Below are 16,436 nucleotides of genomic sequence, written 5' to 3'. Positions count from 1 at the left end.
TTCAGAGTTGAGAAAAGACTCAGAATGAATTTTATTAATGTTTATAAATATTTTAAGTGTGGGAGCCAAAGGGATATGGACGAATTCTTTTCAGTGGTATGTGGGAACAGGACAAGGGGCAACAGCAAGTTCCGCACCAATATGCAAAGGAACTTCATGGTGAGGGTGACAAAGCACTGGAACAAGCTGCCAGGGAGGTTGTGGAGTCTCCTTCTCCGGAGATACTCGAGACTCATCTGGATGCCTACCTGTGCAACCTACTGTAGGAAACCTGCTTTTGCAGGGGGGTTGGACTCAATCTCCAGAGGTCCCTTACAACTCCTATGACTTTGTGGTTCTGTAAGTCTGTCTCTCTAAGTGGACTGAGCAGCTCCTATGTTTTGCAAATGTTGCTCTGGTGGAAGAAGCAGTCCCTGGGAAACGATCGCAGGGTTGGGGCTTCACACTGTTTTTCCTGGGGAAAGAATAACCCACAGTGGAAGGGTCCCTTGAATGGAAGGGGCATCCACATAATCCCAGCTATCACTGAAGAGCTCAAACTTCACAGAAATCGTGAGTGTAACAATATTATTTTCACATGACAGATCAGTTTGCCTAAATTTGTAGGGACTTTTTTGGAAGTATAAAGTGTAGAGAACTGGCCCGTTTGGAAAACTTGTGTGTTGACTGGAGGCCCACTGCTAAAATGTGAGGACACAACACAACCCCACAGTGCTGACTGCTCTGACACAGGGACTCCATATTTAACCTCAATCACTATCAGGAAACTCAGGATCCTTCAGCAAGAAAACCGGTGAAGTGTGAGAAGCCAGAATTCCTAACTGCAACTCTTCATATTATTTAAGGAAAAAAAAAATCTCTTTTCTAGAGCTGTATCTAATACACTTTTTGCCAGTACCTTCCCCCTCCCTCGTGCAGTGCAGCAGTGGCCCAGGGGCGATGTCTGCTCTCTCCTAGAGTCGCTAGGTGGCGGCGTTGGAAGCAGGAATCGCGACCAACGGGACATGAAATCCCGGGCAGCATCAGCTCCGTTTGTTTATTTGAAAATCCACTTATTGACTTCAAAGCAATTACAATAAACGCCAGGCCAAGACTTTATGTCCCTTAATGCAATCTAATCCTTGAATTATAACCATTTTAATCTTTGCAATATAAACATTTCTGTGGAAATTCGACCCACCATCTCCACAAACACCTGTCCAGACCTCTTTGTCTATGTGAAAGCCATATGAAACCCAGAACAATGCTATGCAAATAGGATGAGAATGAACTGCCTTTCATTTCCAGGTATTTCCTTGTGATCTCATTCCCACCTATTCTAAAGAGAAACCTTTACGAGGTCTTGTTATAAAGAAGTACAAATAAAGTCAGCATAGCTATTTCCAAGTTAGCAGTATTTGCTAACACTGATCAAGCAGTGCAAAGCAAATTTAGGACACAAATTTCATTATTACAGTATATCTATACAAGTATAAGCACTGAACAGAATCCAGAGTCATATTCAGTAGAAGCTCGTCATTGTAGATCTGAATAATTTCCTCTTCAGTGTACACTGATCTGGAAAATGTCTTGTTCTCTGAGCAATGAAACTGATACAACTTAGTTCCTTATGATTTTTCTTCTCTCTTCATCCTCCAAACTCCTGTCCTGCAATGCTGCTGCATTCCCCATGATCAGGGTAGCATTCAGGCCTCCTGCTGCCAGCTCAGCACAGGGCTCTTTCCCCTGCTAAAAACAACTTAGTAGCACACACCAAAAACTGCCCAGCGTGGACGCTGCTCTCAGTGGGCACTGTGCTGCAGGGAACCCCAAAATGGAGGTCAGGAAACAGGCAGGAGGCCCAGAGACTCAAGCATTGGCTCTGGGAAGACCTGTGTGTATGACCCAGCCCTGATATTTCACCTGGAAACAGCAGGAACTAGGAGGGAAACACAGAGCCCTGGAGGCGTTCCAGCTGCTGTCTGAGAGACCTAGTGAGGAAAAGGAGGCACCGTACTCCACACATGATTTATGGACACCAAAAAAGCAGTGTTTTCTTCCAGGACAGACCACAGAGGACAGCTGGCTGGTGGCATAGGCACCCCCAGTGTTTCAGCTTTGGGTGGCCCTGGCCTGGCAACACTAAACCTCCCCATAATTACAGTTGCAAGAACCTCTATTTCCATATTCCCTGTCATCTGGGAGTTGAACATGCTAAATTTATCATGTTTGTTCTCAAGACAGTTGAAGAGTATACAGCTGAGAAGAAGCTGTTCCATTGAGAAGGCTCAGGCCAGGCATTGGTGACCTGTGTGAGAGACTCTTCTGCAGGGGCTGTAATGATAGGTCAAAAGGAAATGGTTATAAGCTTCAAAAGATTAGGTTTAAATAAGGTATATGGAAGAAATTTTTCATGATGAGTGTGGTGAGACACTGGAACAGGTTGCTCAGAGAAGCTATGGGTACCCCATCCCTGGAGGCATTCAAAGCCAGTTTGGATGGGGCCCAGGGCAGCCTGATCTGGTGGGACGTACCCCTGTCCAGGACAGGGGGTTGGAATTGGAGGATCTCTAAAGGTCCTTTCATAGAATGAGTCATAGAATGGTTTGGGCTGGAAGGGATCTTTAAGATCATCTGCTTCCATCCCCCCTGCTACAGGCAGGGACACTCCCCACTAGACCAGGTTGCTCATAGCCCCATTCAGCCTAGCCTTGAACAACTTCAGGGAAGGGGCACCCACAGACTTTGGGAAACATGTTCCAATGTGTCAGCACTCCCACAGCAAAGCATTTCTTCCTAATATCTAGTCTAAATCTGTCTTCTTCCAGTTTAAAACCATTTCCCCTCATCCTGTCGATGCATGCCCTTATAAAAAGTCCCTCCCAGCTTTTCTGTAGGCCCCCTTAAGGTTGTAGAAAGCCACTGTAAGGTGTCATCAGAGCTTTGTCTTCCCTAAGCTGAAGAGCCCCAGCTCTCTCAGCCTGTCCTCATAGGAGAGGTGCTCCAGCCCTCTGAACATCTTCATGGCCCTCCTCTAGACCTTCTCCAGCAGCTTGATGTCCTTCTTGTGCTGGAGGCTCCAGAACTGGACACAATACTCCAGGTGGGGTCTCACAAGAGCAGTGCAGAGGTGCAGAATCACCTCCACCTTTTCAACCCAAATGATTCTGTGATTCTACACAGTGACATACAGGGCAGCCATGCCCCAGAGGCCAACTTATCGCAAACCACAGAAGCCCAGAGAGTTTCAGGAACACACCCTGACCAGGCTGAATTGCAGTCACAACCAGCCCATCACACACCAGCTCTACTCCAGCCTGCCAGACGAGGCTCAGAGGGCGGGGGGAGGACTCGAACCCTCCACCTCCGGATCTGCAGCACCGCGCCCCTACCCACAGAACGCGATTCAACCACGTGACGACCATCCCCTCCCCGCGGCCTTCCGGCACTTCCGTAAACATCCTGTCAGATGAGTGACAGGGAGAATCAGCCAATGGCGGCGCGCTGAGCTCCAGGGGGCGGTATCCTATGCTTAGCCTCTTGGGCGCTGGTACGCGGGAAACGGTAGCGGTCAGAGGAGCGCTGAGGGAGTGGGAATGGTAGCGGGACGGGACAGAATGGGATGAGATGAGATGAGATGATGAGATTAGATGGGATGGGATGGGATGAGATGGGATGGGATGGGATAGGATAGGATAGGATTATAGGATGGGATGGGATGGGATGGCATGGGATGGGATGGGATGGGATGGGATGGCATGGGATGGCATGGGATAGCATGGGATAGCATGGGATGGCATGGGATAGGATGGGATGGGATGGGATGGGATGCAACACAACACGATGCAACGGGAGTGTGATGGGTGGTGGTGCTTGTTTTGGTATGGGGTAACATGGCCTTGTCACAGGGGTTGTATTATGGTGTGTTACCACAGCTTCCCCATGGAGGCATTCGTCAGAAGATATGAAACAAGGAATAAGGCAGCAGGAGCCAAACCACCATCCAAATCCCGAGTGGACTGGAGACGCACTAAAAGAGAGCTGATCCTGTTTGACAGCGATGAGCAGTCCTTGTTTACCTCGGAAGAGGAAGAGTCAGCCGTGTCAGAAAGTGAGAAAGATGAAAGTGATGTGAAGAGCAACCTTTCAGATCAGGAGGAGAAAACCCACGGTGGAGAAATACCTGAGGATGGTGAGGATGAATGCGTTGTGCCCGGAAAGCGAAGAAGGTTCAACAGCTCCGTGCTGGATGACAGTGAGGACAGTGAGGACAGCGACATACTTGTTAGGAAAGTTTTTGCTAAGCGCCGCTGTGTGATTAATGAGGATGAGAGCTCCCAAGAACAGCAGTTTGGTCAAAGCAGCCCCGCAGAAAATGCTTCTGCTAAGAGGAAACAGGAAGTACTGGCAAAACTGAAGGAACTCGCAAGGCAAAGAGCGACTCGGACCCCCTCTGGAAGTGAAAATTGCAAGGTCTGGATTTTATTGTTGGGAACCAGTCCCCCTAGTGAGTTTAGGGGAACATGATGAGTAATAGGTGTTAATCAGTAGGATTTTTTTGTTGTTTTATTCCTGAGAAATCACTAATCCTGTCACATTTCAACAGTTGTTACCTATTAACTAAATAAAAATACTGACTGCTAAAAACCTTTATCTTGAAACCCTTTTCTTTTTTTTTTAGTTTAATTCTGATCGATGAAGATTTAAGAATTTCTTCTTATTCTTTCAGGCATTCAGTTGACTGAGCAGCTTAGAATGCAGTTAGCTGTCCTCCCTATGTAGTCAGAAGGGAAAGAAACATTTGACACTCAGTTCTCTGTAAAAAAGAGAGGCATGAGGAGAATATGGTATTACTTTTTTTGAGAAACAAAGTTGAAGTAACTTAGCATCAAGTAAAAATTGAGGTATCGATTCCTATTTGGTCTGTGTCACTGAAGTGAGGTATGTGGAAAGGGCTGATTTAAATGGAAAGTAATTGTTACATGGCACAGAAAGATGTGTTTCTGGAAATATATTATTTCTTGTTAACCAAACAAATGGCGTTATTAGAAGGTCGAAGTCCAGTAGAGATAGTATTTTCTTAGTGCAAATACTAAACGTAATTTATTTGCTTTAAAATACTTTTAAACAAAGGATTCTGATGATGAAGCAGAAATAGAAGAGGAACCGTTCTGTCAACTGCTCCTCACACCACCAGAAGGCAGTGAAACTGACAGTGGGAGCTTGAAAGATTTCATAGTTGATGATGACGAAGATGATGATGACAACAAGGAGCACGTAAAGAGTGAAAAGCATCTGCAGCAGAAAGAACTAAATGCATCAAATAGCAAATTGCTGGCATACCACATCCCACACTGTAAGTTAAAAATCTGTGACAATTCTGTATCTACAACTCACTAAAAAGTGACAAAATAAGTATTCATTACTAAATACAAAATAATGCTGTGTAACGGGATATGATAGTTGAAAAGGATACATTCCTGAAAGGCTTTCATTTATTGTGAGAGTACTCACTGCTTCCACAGTAAGCTTTTATAGTCCTTCTGTATCTTATTAAAGGGAGGGTATAACGTAGAGGGGAGGAAGGGGAACCCTGTAATTCTGATCATTTTTTTTTTTTTTTATGTTGTTCTACTTTAGGATGGAGCTATTCTTTTTGAGACACAAAACCTTCATCTTGTGATAAACCCCAAGAACAGATACTTTTTCCTCTGTTCTGAACTGTAACATATAGGAGTCTTTCAGTTTGGGTCTTCTGTTTTCTTGTTATTAATTTTGTCTTGTTTTGTTTTGTGAGGGGAGGAGGTTGTTTTTTTTAATGCAGTGAGACTCCAAAGAGGTTTTTGAGTTCTGTGCTCAGTTTTAGACCAACAACACGGTCAGAATGCCTCTCTCATCAGTCAAGTTCCTTTAACTTAATGGAAACTGGTACCTGGATTGGTGACAAATCTGTGCCAGAAGTTTATGCTCAAGTTCCCCTCTCACATATATTATTTTAGAAGCAGGTTTGTACTGCCAGGATAGGATAGTCAGTGCTATTGTAGATGGTTGCATGCATTTCTGGTACTTCTTCCCCATTAAGATATGAGCAGAATTGCATGTACTCAAAAGAAAGTTAGGAAAAAAATCACGACCCGCTGTGGTTTACAGCAATTCCTGCTATGCATAAAACAATTTCTTACATTCGTGGTTGTAGTTCTTCCTGTGGGCTCATGATGAAAGGAGGTGTGACTTTAAGATGTGCTAAATTTGGTTATGATCACTGGGATCAGAAGCACTATTTAAATGCAAGATCTTAAATGAGGATTTTGGATATGGGACGTTAGTGTTATTTTTAAACCCGCACTTAAATGACTTGAAAGTTCAATATTTGTAGTAATAAAAAATAATAATAATTTAATGATAGCATACGTTTGTGTTTGTATGTGTTTATATTGTGTTTTTTTCCAGTATGTCGCAGTAGTCCTTATGAACATTTCCAAAGAGTAGTGAAGGCTTTCCTCATAAATGCAATTGATGGAACTTTCCTGAGTTCACTGTATGGTGAGTAAACTGCATTACAGATACAGTGACGCATGCAGTGCATGCATAGAATTAATAAATACCTTCAGTTAGGGCAATTATTCTGTATTTGATTCTTTTTCTCTGACCATTGTTCTTCGAGGTAAGTTTCAACTCCAGCCAGTACTTCTCGGCAGAGGAAGCAGCTTTCAGCACGTGGCCTAGTGAGGCTGAATAGCAGCCCCACGAGTAGGTCCAGAGGCATCACATGGATGCTCTGCGGGTGGCTCAGTGTCAGGCTGTGGAAAGCCAAGTGCTGAAGGGAGGAAGGTGGGATATGAGGATGAGTTAGAGGTTGTATTCTGAAGAATATCATATGCTGGGAACATAACCTAATATTTCAAATGGATTTTTCTGAGTTCAGGGAAGCTGATCCTTTAGTGTAAAATAATAGCAGCTGATTTAGTGTTAGACTTGCTTTTTATTATGAACATTTTAAAAGTCTAGCACAAACTCATGAGCTTTCACTGTAGCTGACCTACTGAAAACATACATGCAAGAACTGTAGATTTTAAGTAGCTATAATGGTAATGACAAATATTTTTTATATAGAAAGCTAAGAGAGCCTGCAGACCTTCTCTCTTTTGCCCCTTTGCTAATCCTATTGCTAAAGTATTAAGAAAGGTAACTGAGCTAGTTTGCATGTCTGCACATACAAAGCCTGAGAGTAAGGATTGTCTTGAAGCTATGCAAGTGCTGTTTAAATCTTGGAGTCTAGCACATATCTGAAAGATAATTGCAGAATAGTTGTAGTTTCACTTATCTTCTTGTAGTTTATTTCATTTGCTTGAGTAAATATTTGGAAATATTTATGTTGCTTAACAGCAGACACGTGACTGCTGCTGAAGGCTGAAGGTCGGTTTCTGTGTGTCAATCAGAAGTGATGGGGCAGAGGAGCACTGTCAAAATTTCTGCTGGGAAGCAAGTCAGAACAGTTTGTTTTCATGGGTTAGTTTATCAAAGAGGCATGTATCACTTATATAAGTAACTAACAGCAGTAAATTCAGTAGTAATTTATTAAAATCATTCATGGATCTCAGCGTACTGAAGCATAATGACCTTGGAAATTTTACTTGAAGAAACATGTACAGCATCTGATGGTCAGCAAATCAATAATGGCTCTCACTGAACAGATGGAACGAGACAAAAGAAGTATGCACAAGATATGTTGCTCTCGCTTCGTTATTTGGATGACCGTTACATTCAGCCCCGCCTTGACAACTTAGTCTCTAGAAGTCGCTGGAAAGACCGGTACAAGGTTTGTAGCATCTGCTGCAACTACAACAGTGAAGTGGTCTCCCAATCATACTTCTACTGGCAGATTTTTTCAATAGTGTAATTCTCAGTACCAGTAGCATAACCATATAGGTGTATGTTCTCCGTGACCTCAGTGCTTCTCCTGCTAACTTCACCAGGTGCCTTGTAGAGGACTTCTTGGCACTTATTCAGTGTTCCAACACAATTTAAATCTTCCTCTCACAAAAAGAACAGCTAGCACATTCATAATGCATCTTCTACAGCCCCAAAGATCTGAGGCCAATATTCAGTAGCCTAATCACTGCATTAGTAGAATACTGTTAGTGTACCCGTGTTGACCTAGTAATCACTGTAATAATGGAGTATGGGCCAGTGGTGAGATATTGAAGTAGGCCAACCCATATGGTTGCCACCTTCAGACCCTCCAAAAAAAAAAACAAACCAAAAACAGGGAGGGGACATGAAAGAGAGCTAAATGCCTGGATGCACGAGCAGTTCTTTAGAACTGAAGCCAAATTGAAGAGAACTGAGTGAAGTGTTAGCAATAGAGAAGGTATATGTTCACAACTGAATATCAAAAGGTTTCGGGTTTGAATCTTTGGTTCCTCTTACACTAATTCTACGTGAGCTGAAAGCACTTAGCAACCTGTTCATGTTCATGGAGATTCTTTAATGTTACCTGAAATCTGTTTTTCAGGAGCGTGTGGATTGTTACCCAGATGTTCACATAACCCTGGAAAATCCAACAAATATGTCATGTCAGGCATGTGAAATGAATCGGTATTGTAAGTTTAAGGTGCTACTGTTTGGAAAGCTTTATAACAGTACAACTCTGGAAGCAGATGACTTCATGTCAGATGACAAACAGGTAATTTTAAACAAGCACCTTATATCATTATTTTTAAGCTTTGTCTAGTGTTATGCAAAATCATACAAATAGAGGTCCTGTCAGCACCTGACAGCTACTGTGTTTCTAAGTCTAAACTCCCCTTCATTTTTAAAATGTGACAACCATTTTGCTGCTGGATTTAGATAGGAATTGTGGAGGAAGTTCATATGAAAGTGAGAAGGAATAGCCTCTTCCCTTCTGACCCCTGAGCCCCTACATCCTGGGGAAAAGTTCTCAAAAATTATCCTCAAATAAAAATGAATTTTACCAGGTAAATAAATCATTGTTTGTTTGTTTGTTTCCAAGACCTTTGTTTTCAGCTGCAACTCTATGGTGTAGGGAACTGCTTTGGCAGGGGGGTTGGACTCAATGATCTCTTGAGGTCCCTTCCAACCCCTACGATTTTGTGATTCTATGGTTGGTTTGCAGTTTCTATCTCAGCTTTGCCACTTAATATTAGTACCTATTACAGCACGAGTACTTATATTGTATTAAGTACTAGTACGTATATCCAGTTGTGAGCTGAACCTCATGATAAAAAAAAAGGACTTTAAACCTAGCTTTATTTATTTACCTATTTTGTTTTCCATTATAAGCACAGTTCTAGAGCGTGTCACATCCATAAGAGGAAAATTGGTGGAAGACCTGTAGTTCCTCTTTAATTGGTTTTGATTAACTGGCATGAGATAGGTTTCATTGATCGTTACTGCATTCAAATCAAAATTGACATTTAACTCAATTTTTCTTCCATTTCGAGTCTCTGTAGTTTGAGTCATATTCAGGAGAAGGAAACTCTCTAGGTACCTGGTATCCTACGTATCCTGCTCAGCATGTTTGTCTTTTTTGTGTCATCGAGGCTGACAGCTCATATAAAGATTTGCTTGCTAACTGAAGTTATGAGCACCGATCTGTTATTTCTCAAGTCGTTTGTTTCTTCAGTCAGAGAACATTCAATCGATGATTCAAAATCCTAAAGCATGTTTTAAAGAAATGCAAACATCTATAGCAGTAAAAAAACCTACATGGCCATGTGTTGCTTTCAACGTGCCTGGCATTCCTGGTTTTTAGCACTACCTGAGAAATACTGTGACTTTTAAAAAAATCTTGAATAGATCCTATCTCCTCTGTGCCAGAAGTCTGAGGCTTTAAATCAGGAATGACATCTGCCTCAGAGTTACATCTGTTCTAAATATCAGAATGCCTTTTCACTGAAATTGGATGACTTGAAAGCCCTTTACCTTTTTGTGTGCCTATAATGCCCTTAAGACATTCCCAGCAGGAGTCTTGCATTAATTAGCTTTCAGAAACATTATAAAAGCAACTTTCTGTGTAATGGGCAATCATCTCCATTGAATGGCTGTGTTTCCTACTTTGTTGGTGAAAGGTTTATTCTACACTGGGTCAGTTTGCTAGTTCCATGCCTACTGTTCCAGGAGTGTGCCTGTGTGTTCCTACTGTTGTTTACTGTAGGTCAGAATGTGGAGTGGAATAGTGCCACTGTCACTGTAACATCCAAGTGCAGCCTACTCAGGATTTTACTGCTTTATTCTTCAGATGTTTTCACATCTGCCATTTCCCATGTAGCTGTTCACTCAGGTCCAAGTACCTTGATGGCTCAGTTGTGCTGACACTTGAAACTTGATCTTCAGAGAAGGCTTGTTTCTAACTACTTCTGTATTTCCTATTAGAATCTTTTCTTCTTTGCTGCAGAACAACTTGTTCAAGCTAGAAAGCGTTTCCCTTTCAGTAATCCTGCATTTTTTTTCCATTCAATTGCCTTTACTAGGACATATTGGATTAAATTATGTTCTTGGAAGGAAAGGTATCTTTGTTACATAATGTTGCGTTAGGCGGCCATTCTAGATTTTACATTTCAGGGCTGAGACTTTTAAAGATCTTGAATCTTAAGAACCTGTGTGTTCCCAGTACTTAGGGATGCCCACATCAAATGTACAGCTAATTGTATTTGGTATGATTATGTATGCATATGGCCTTCCTAAGTAATGTAATTTGTGACCTCCTCTGATAACCTCAAAACACTGTTTATAAGTGTAAGGTACTGCTGTATCTGTGTACCAAGCTGATGCCAAAGTTCTGCTTTTCTTCCCTTTCAGGAGATGCTGAAGGTATATTCCTTTCCTTTATGCATGTAAAATAATTTCAGGGTACAGATGAAGCACTTCAGTACTTGCTGAAAAGACAGAAGTGTCAGTGCAAGATGTATTCACATGTTTTGAAATAGGGTGTGATAGGAATTCATACACTAAGTCTTCAACAAACTGGAAGCTTACCTTACTGCAGTTCACCTTACTGCAGCTCGTTTGCATCTCTGCCAGCGTTCTCACTTAAAAACTTGAGGGATGTTGTTGTGACTGTCATGGCATCGTAATGGGCTCTGCAACTGATGCATAGTGTGGTAAACCTGTGCTGCAGGTTTTGTTCTTAAAACTGATTTCAGAACGTGCAGAACAGTTGTTCTTAATACTGGTTTGTTAAGTATCTGCTTGTATGATAATTAGGAACTTGGTTTTTCCACTTATTTATTGCAGGAAAATACTAAGTCTGTACGATGTGGGGAATCATCTTGCTCACACTGATACTGCATATATACATATATATATACCCATAGTGAAGTCCTTTCTCTACATTTAGAGATCTGTATGCCAGGGGGATCGCTAATTTAAAAATCTGTTTTTTGTGGGAAGTGTGCACCTTACCTGAGCAGAAATAATAAAAGGAGTAGTGCAAAAATTTCATCTTCACTAATATTTCCACCATTAAATTGGAAGCTGAGTAGAGGTCCTCATATTACTCTCCAAATGTTCTCCTCCATCAGCTGTTCTTCACTTTAGATATCTGAAGTGTTTTCCAAATGAACGTTAAACTTTCTTTCCACTTCATTTTTATTCTCTTCAAATAAACAATAGAAGATGAAGCTTCTTCTTTCCTCTGCACAGCCCAGTGTCTGGTGAGATGCCTGCCACATGCACACTCGGTATAGCTCAGAGGCTGTAGAATAGACAGACTCAGGAGAGTGATTGAGCACTTTGCAGTAATTCTTAGCAATGGTTTCCTAATGCAGCATTCCTATTCCTATAGTGACCTGTGTTTGAGGCTGCTAAAGATACTGTTTTCGAGTTGGTTTTTGAAGCTTTTCTGGCAGCACTTTGATCGACCACCACCAATTGAGGGAAAAGAAAGAACAAAAAGGGCCAAGGGAGCTACATAAAACTGACACTTCAACAAAGTAATTGAAAGAAGGCAGTTCAGCACCACCAAATCAGATTGAATGGAAATACATATTAGAACTATTTCTAAAGTTTTATTTGAAAGTACCCAAGAAAAGTGGTCGTGTAGAGAACAAAACCAGACCTCCAACCCTTCTTCTGCATAAAACTTTCCTTTTCTCTCGTCTCTAAAGTGTTCTGCTTTGCCAATAGGCCTGAAGAGAAACAGCTGTTTCAGTTTTGCTTAGGCTTGCAATGATTGTTGTGAGTAGCTGCCAATTCTCATCCCTCCATGGTCAAAGAGAATTCAACAGTTCAGGTGTCCCCCACGCTTCTCTACTCCTGTGTCACCAGGATTGTAAACTGTTTTCTGCTCTCAGTCTTGGTGTTCTATTTCCTTTTATATCTATGCTTGGATGGCATGAATTCAGTCACTGTATGTTACGCTGTTGTCAGGCTATGCTTCTGCATTCCATACAAAGTGATTTAACACAGCTTTGGCTGATACGGCCAGCTTGAGGAGATAAGTTAAGCATTAGGATAGAGCCACTGAGGACTGCAAGGGGGAACAAATTAGAATGTGTACAGTACTGAGATTCCTTCCAAAGCTGCATTCTGAAATAACATTGTATTTTTAGACAATCTGTCTCGCTTATAACACAATACGTAATGGCACTGTATGATATTTAACTTTTTTCCTCTGGCACTTTTCCAGTCTGTAAATTCTTTACACCTCACACAAAAATAAACTATGAAACTTATTACCACAAGGTACTCAGGAGAAAAAAAAAAAGAAAAAGAAATTGGCTCCTAGAAGGGATTAGACAGGTTCTTGGGAAGCTCATTCCAAGGTATGGAATATGATATAGGATTTCTTAATTGCTGACTGCTAGAAGTTGTGTGGTAATACACGTACATCCTGGTGTTTTTTCCTGTACCTTATACCACCTTTCCAAATGTGTCCTGTTAGCTATTATCACAGGGCAGGAACTGGGCCTGACAGACTGTCAGAATGCAGTGTTACATCTCCTACTTTAGATCAAGTAGTGTTCCACGTACCACACTTCATTACAGGGAATTCTTAAAAAGCTATAAAATACCCTATGAAACGCCACGTTTCAAGTTTTGATTGCTTCATTTTTTGATGTGTTACTTCTGGAAATTTGAATACGTCAAGGTTTTGCCTTGGTTAGTAGGCCTTGCTCATTAAAAGCACCACTAGCACTGAACACAAGCCTTAGCTTTTCAGCTTTGGGCACGCATAGACAGTGAAGCTGCCTGTGGGTACATGTACATGATCACAAGAGAATTGCACTGTAGAGCAGAAATTTTTTGTTATCTCAAGTTGGTGAAACTGTCAGTTTATAGATATTTTAGGTCAGATCAAAAGACCTTTTAAGTTAGCATGCCTCCATTGGCTTAAGTGATATTTCACCTGCTTATACCACCAAAGCTGCTGGTTAATGTATTTGAGAAACTGAAGTATATAAAAAGATATTTAATAAAATACATAGTCTTAAATTTGCATTCATTTTCATAAAAATTGTCTAGGCAAATTCCTGCTATTGTCAGTAGGTACAGCTCAGGTGAGGCTGTGCAAGTAGGCCAGATGCTTTAGGGAACTGCTTACAGATGCAACCACTTGGTCATGCATTTAGGAAGTTTTCCTGAAGATGCAGGATGTAAGCATTGATTAAAACTATAACATCTAGTACTTTAAAGGAATATTCAGACGGTTACCAAGAGCTGCAACAAAGGGCATTGCTGTTGTGCCTCAGAATTGATCATTTTGCAGTATAGGAAGTGCTTAGTTGAAAATTGTGGGTGTATTCTGAAGCAATCATAGCTTCTGTTACTGATGCAGAGAATTTTGACTTTTAGCCCTTTACTTGCTTGTTACTCTCGAAGATGTAACAAAGTTTGGACAGATGCTCTTGAAGCATGGGGTTTTTTTGGGTGTTTTTGGTTCTTAGTAGCTTAATCAGTTTCTCTTTAGGTGTATCAAGACCTACATTTCTTCATACATGTATTAATTCTCTTGCTTTTGAGAGTAGAAAATCTGAATCCAAAAACCAGCCTGATGTAGACTTATTTGTTCATATTTGTCTCCGTGGGTTGAAATAGTAATTGGTGCAGCTTGGGGTCATTTAGATTTGCCACTGTATTTACTTAACGCTATTTCTCCTGTGGAAATGGCACGTAACTTACTCATGTAAAATGTTTTTAAATGTAGATGGTCTTTGATGCTTTTGAATGTCTATGCATGCTCACAGTTACACACAATTACTCTTAGTGAACATTTAATTGCTGAAGATTCCCGCAGTGAATGTATTACTCAGAATTTTTAGCTAAGCACCCCCTCTATAAGAGGTGAGTTCAAGGCTTGTCCAAATACTCACCTCTATTTAATGTTACATCTGAGGATTAAAATACTCTGAGCTGTGCTCCGACATGTATTGTCTACATGTATTCACCATCCATTTACCTGCAAATGACTGCTCCAAAGAAAAATGTTCCTATCTTTTCTCTGTGGAGATTGTAGAACTAAAGCTGCAAATAACTGGGAGATGCTGAGGCTTTCATTTCTACAGCATTGTTGTGTAGATGCATCTCCCAGATAGTTACACATTAACATCTGCGTTGTCTGAAACTTGGATTTTCAGATATTAATGTTATGAAATCTAATATCTAGGTATTTATTAATACATTTATATGTACATATTTATTTGTAGTTAGATGTATGTACTACAAAAATAACTGAATATTATTCAGTCTACAGAACACCAGAACTGGTGTTTCCTGTCCCTGGGACAGGACTGCACTTTCAAAGCAGAAGTAGTCAGACAGTTTCTCTGCTTTCACAGTGTGATGGTTGTCTCAAATGCTTGTGAGTTTGTAGAGTTCCTCCTGGAGACAGCAGAGATGCTACTAATTATAAACACAGCTTTGTACAGGTTTTGCAAGAACACAGTGCTGATGAGCTGCCACTGCATAGACTTGCATGCTGCCTGCTTGCACCAAAATTATTCCACCGTGATAATGAAATCTACATGGTTTTACTCTTTTATTTTTATGCATGTTGCATCACTTATTTCATTATCAAAATCTCCTAGGCTGACTGATAACATTTTATTAGATAGGCTGACTGAGCCATCCTTTATATCGTCATGATGGTCACTGTTTTACCTGAGAAACTTTCCTTCGCTCTAGGTTTTGAAGGTTGGCCTAGTGTGTGCAGATCGTACTAAAGTTTACCACGATTTGAAGCACTTCAAGTACAAGCTGTATGTGGACTGCAGCTCCATTACCAGGTTGGATGGCGTTGAGGATGAACCAGTTAAAGACACAGTTGAGCGACTTTTCAGCCAGCTGGAAGAAACGGGGTGGATTCGGAAGGTATAACTGAGTTACTTGATTTACTGTTTCTAAAGCAGGTAAAATAAACTGAGATGAAATGCAATTTAATTAATTGTTTATTTCTGAATTACGGATTTTTGCCAATTATAACTTAGCCTAAGCATTCATTCGCTTCTGCTGACTCCATCTCTCAAGCTGTTGTATGCCCTGTGCTTTCACACGGGGTTTTGTCAGCTCCTGGCTTTAAGCTTTCTGGCAGCTGCATGATCTCGGGGCTGTGATGGGCAGGCTCCTGTTTCATTTGGAAGCAGCACCACAACAAACTCAAGCTGTAACTTCTGAAGGCTGGAAACATACATGAGGCACAGTAAGAACACTTTTCTCTTTACACTGGAGTACTTTGACTTATTCAGAAACACTTTATGAATAATATGTTAAGATAACTCAGTACGTTTAGCAAGCTTTCAGATATCTTTGCTTCTGAATTATTATTGGCATGCTTCTTAATGCATTGAAGAAAAACACAGGAAGATTTTTTTTTTCATAATTCAGTTGTTCTACCTTGATAAAGTAATACAAGTTTTATTTTATTTGCAGAAATGTAATGATCTTGAAAGCTACATGAACAATGCAGACAGTTTCCAAGAAGAAAAAATTGATTAAGTGGTCATAGAGCTCTTTTAAAGATATCCTGTAAAAAAAACGAATGGCCTATTTTATCTGTATGCACTTCACTTCTGCGTGTTCTTCAAGATTCTAAGAACCTCTAAGGCTGTATTATGCTTACATCCATGGGTCTGTAAACTACTGTTTAAGAATATCCTGTATCTTTTTTCATCTGTGTGAATAATAACCTGAAGTTTTACCAAATCAGTCCTTCCATTCTTGGTGCATTGGTTACTTCAAGCTTCCTTTTATTCTTAAAAATAACAGATCAATATCTTTTTACTTGTGAAACAATAGCTCTGCCTATTGATGCCAAGCCATATCACTGGGAAGGTAGGAGCTCTTGAGACTTCTTGAAGTAGGAATGTTTGGAAAGGTAAGACTGTGTTACACAGTAATATATATAACTTGCACCATACCTTCCTTGCTGTAAATTCACAAGCAAGTTCAACCATTCAAAATAAAAGTTGTGATGAAAAGGACCCAAATGCAAAGACTTA

The 16,436-nt window shown here is 40.8% G+C and overlaps 1 protein-coding gene across 2 annotated transcripts; it reads left to right on the top strand.

The window, feature by feature from the left end:
• Window positions 1–3,778: 3,778 nt before the first annotated feature.
• CCDC82 (coiled-coil domain containing 82) lies at window positions 3,779–16,143 on the top strand. Of its 2 annotated transcripts, none has more exons than XM_065729996.1 (7): window positions 3,779–4,452; window positions 5,113–5,335; window positions 6,430–6,522; window positions 7,674–7,798; window positions 8,495–8,665; window positions 15,124–15,309; window positions 15,868–16,143. In XM_065729996.1, exons 1-7 carry the CDS (start codon window positions 3,793–3,795, stop codon window positions 15,931–15,933), a joined length of 1,524 nt encoding a protein of 507 aa, XP_065586068.1. In that variant the 5' UTR covers window positions 3,779–3,792; the 3' UTR covers window positions 15,934–16,143. The 2 variants fall into 2 exon arrangements, with proteins under 2 accessions (XP_065586068.1, XP_065586069.1); XM_065729997.1 differs by having other exon boundaries at window positions 15,124–15,347; window positions 15,868–15,939.
• The last annotated feature ends 293 nt before the right edge of the window (window positions 16,144–16,436 follow it).

Source organism: Cyrtonyx montezumae, unplaced genomic scaffold (genome assembly GCF_038088225.1).
Source record: "Cyrtonyx montezumae isolate F1298 unplaced genomic scaffold, pur_monq_1.0 scaffold_12, whole genome shotgun sequence".
Taxonomy (NCBI): domain Eukaryota; kingdom Metazoa; phylum Chordata; class Aves; order Galliformes; family Odontophoridae; genus Cyrtonyx; species Cyrtonyx montezumae.
Note: the sequence above shows the minus strand (reverse complement) of the source record. Positions and strands in the feature narration are given on the sequence as shown.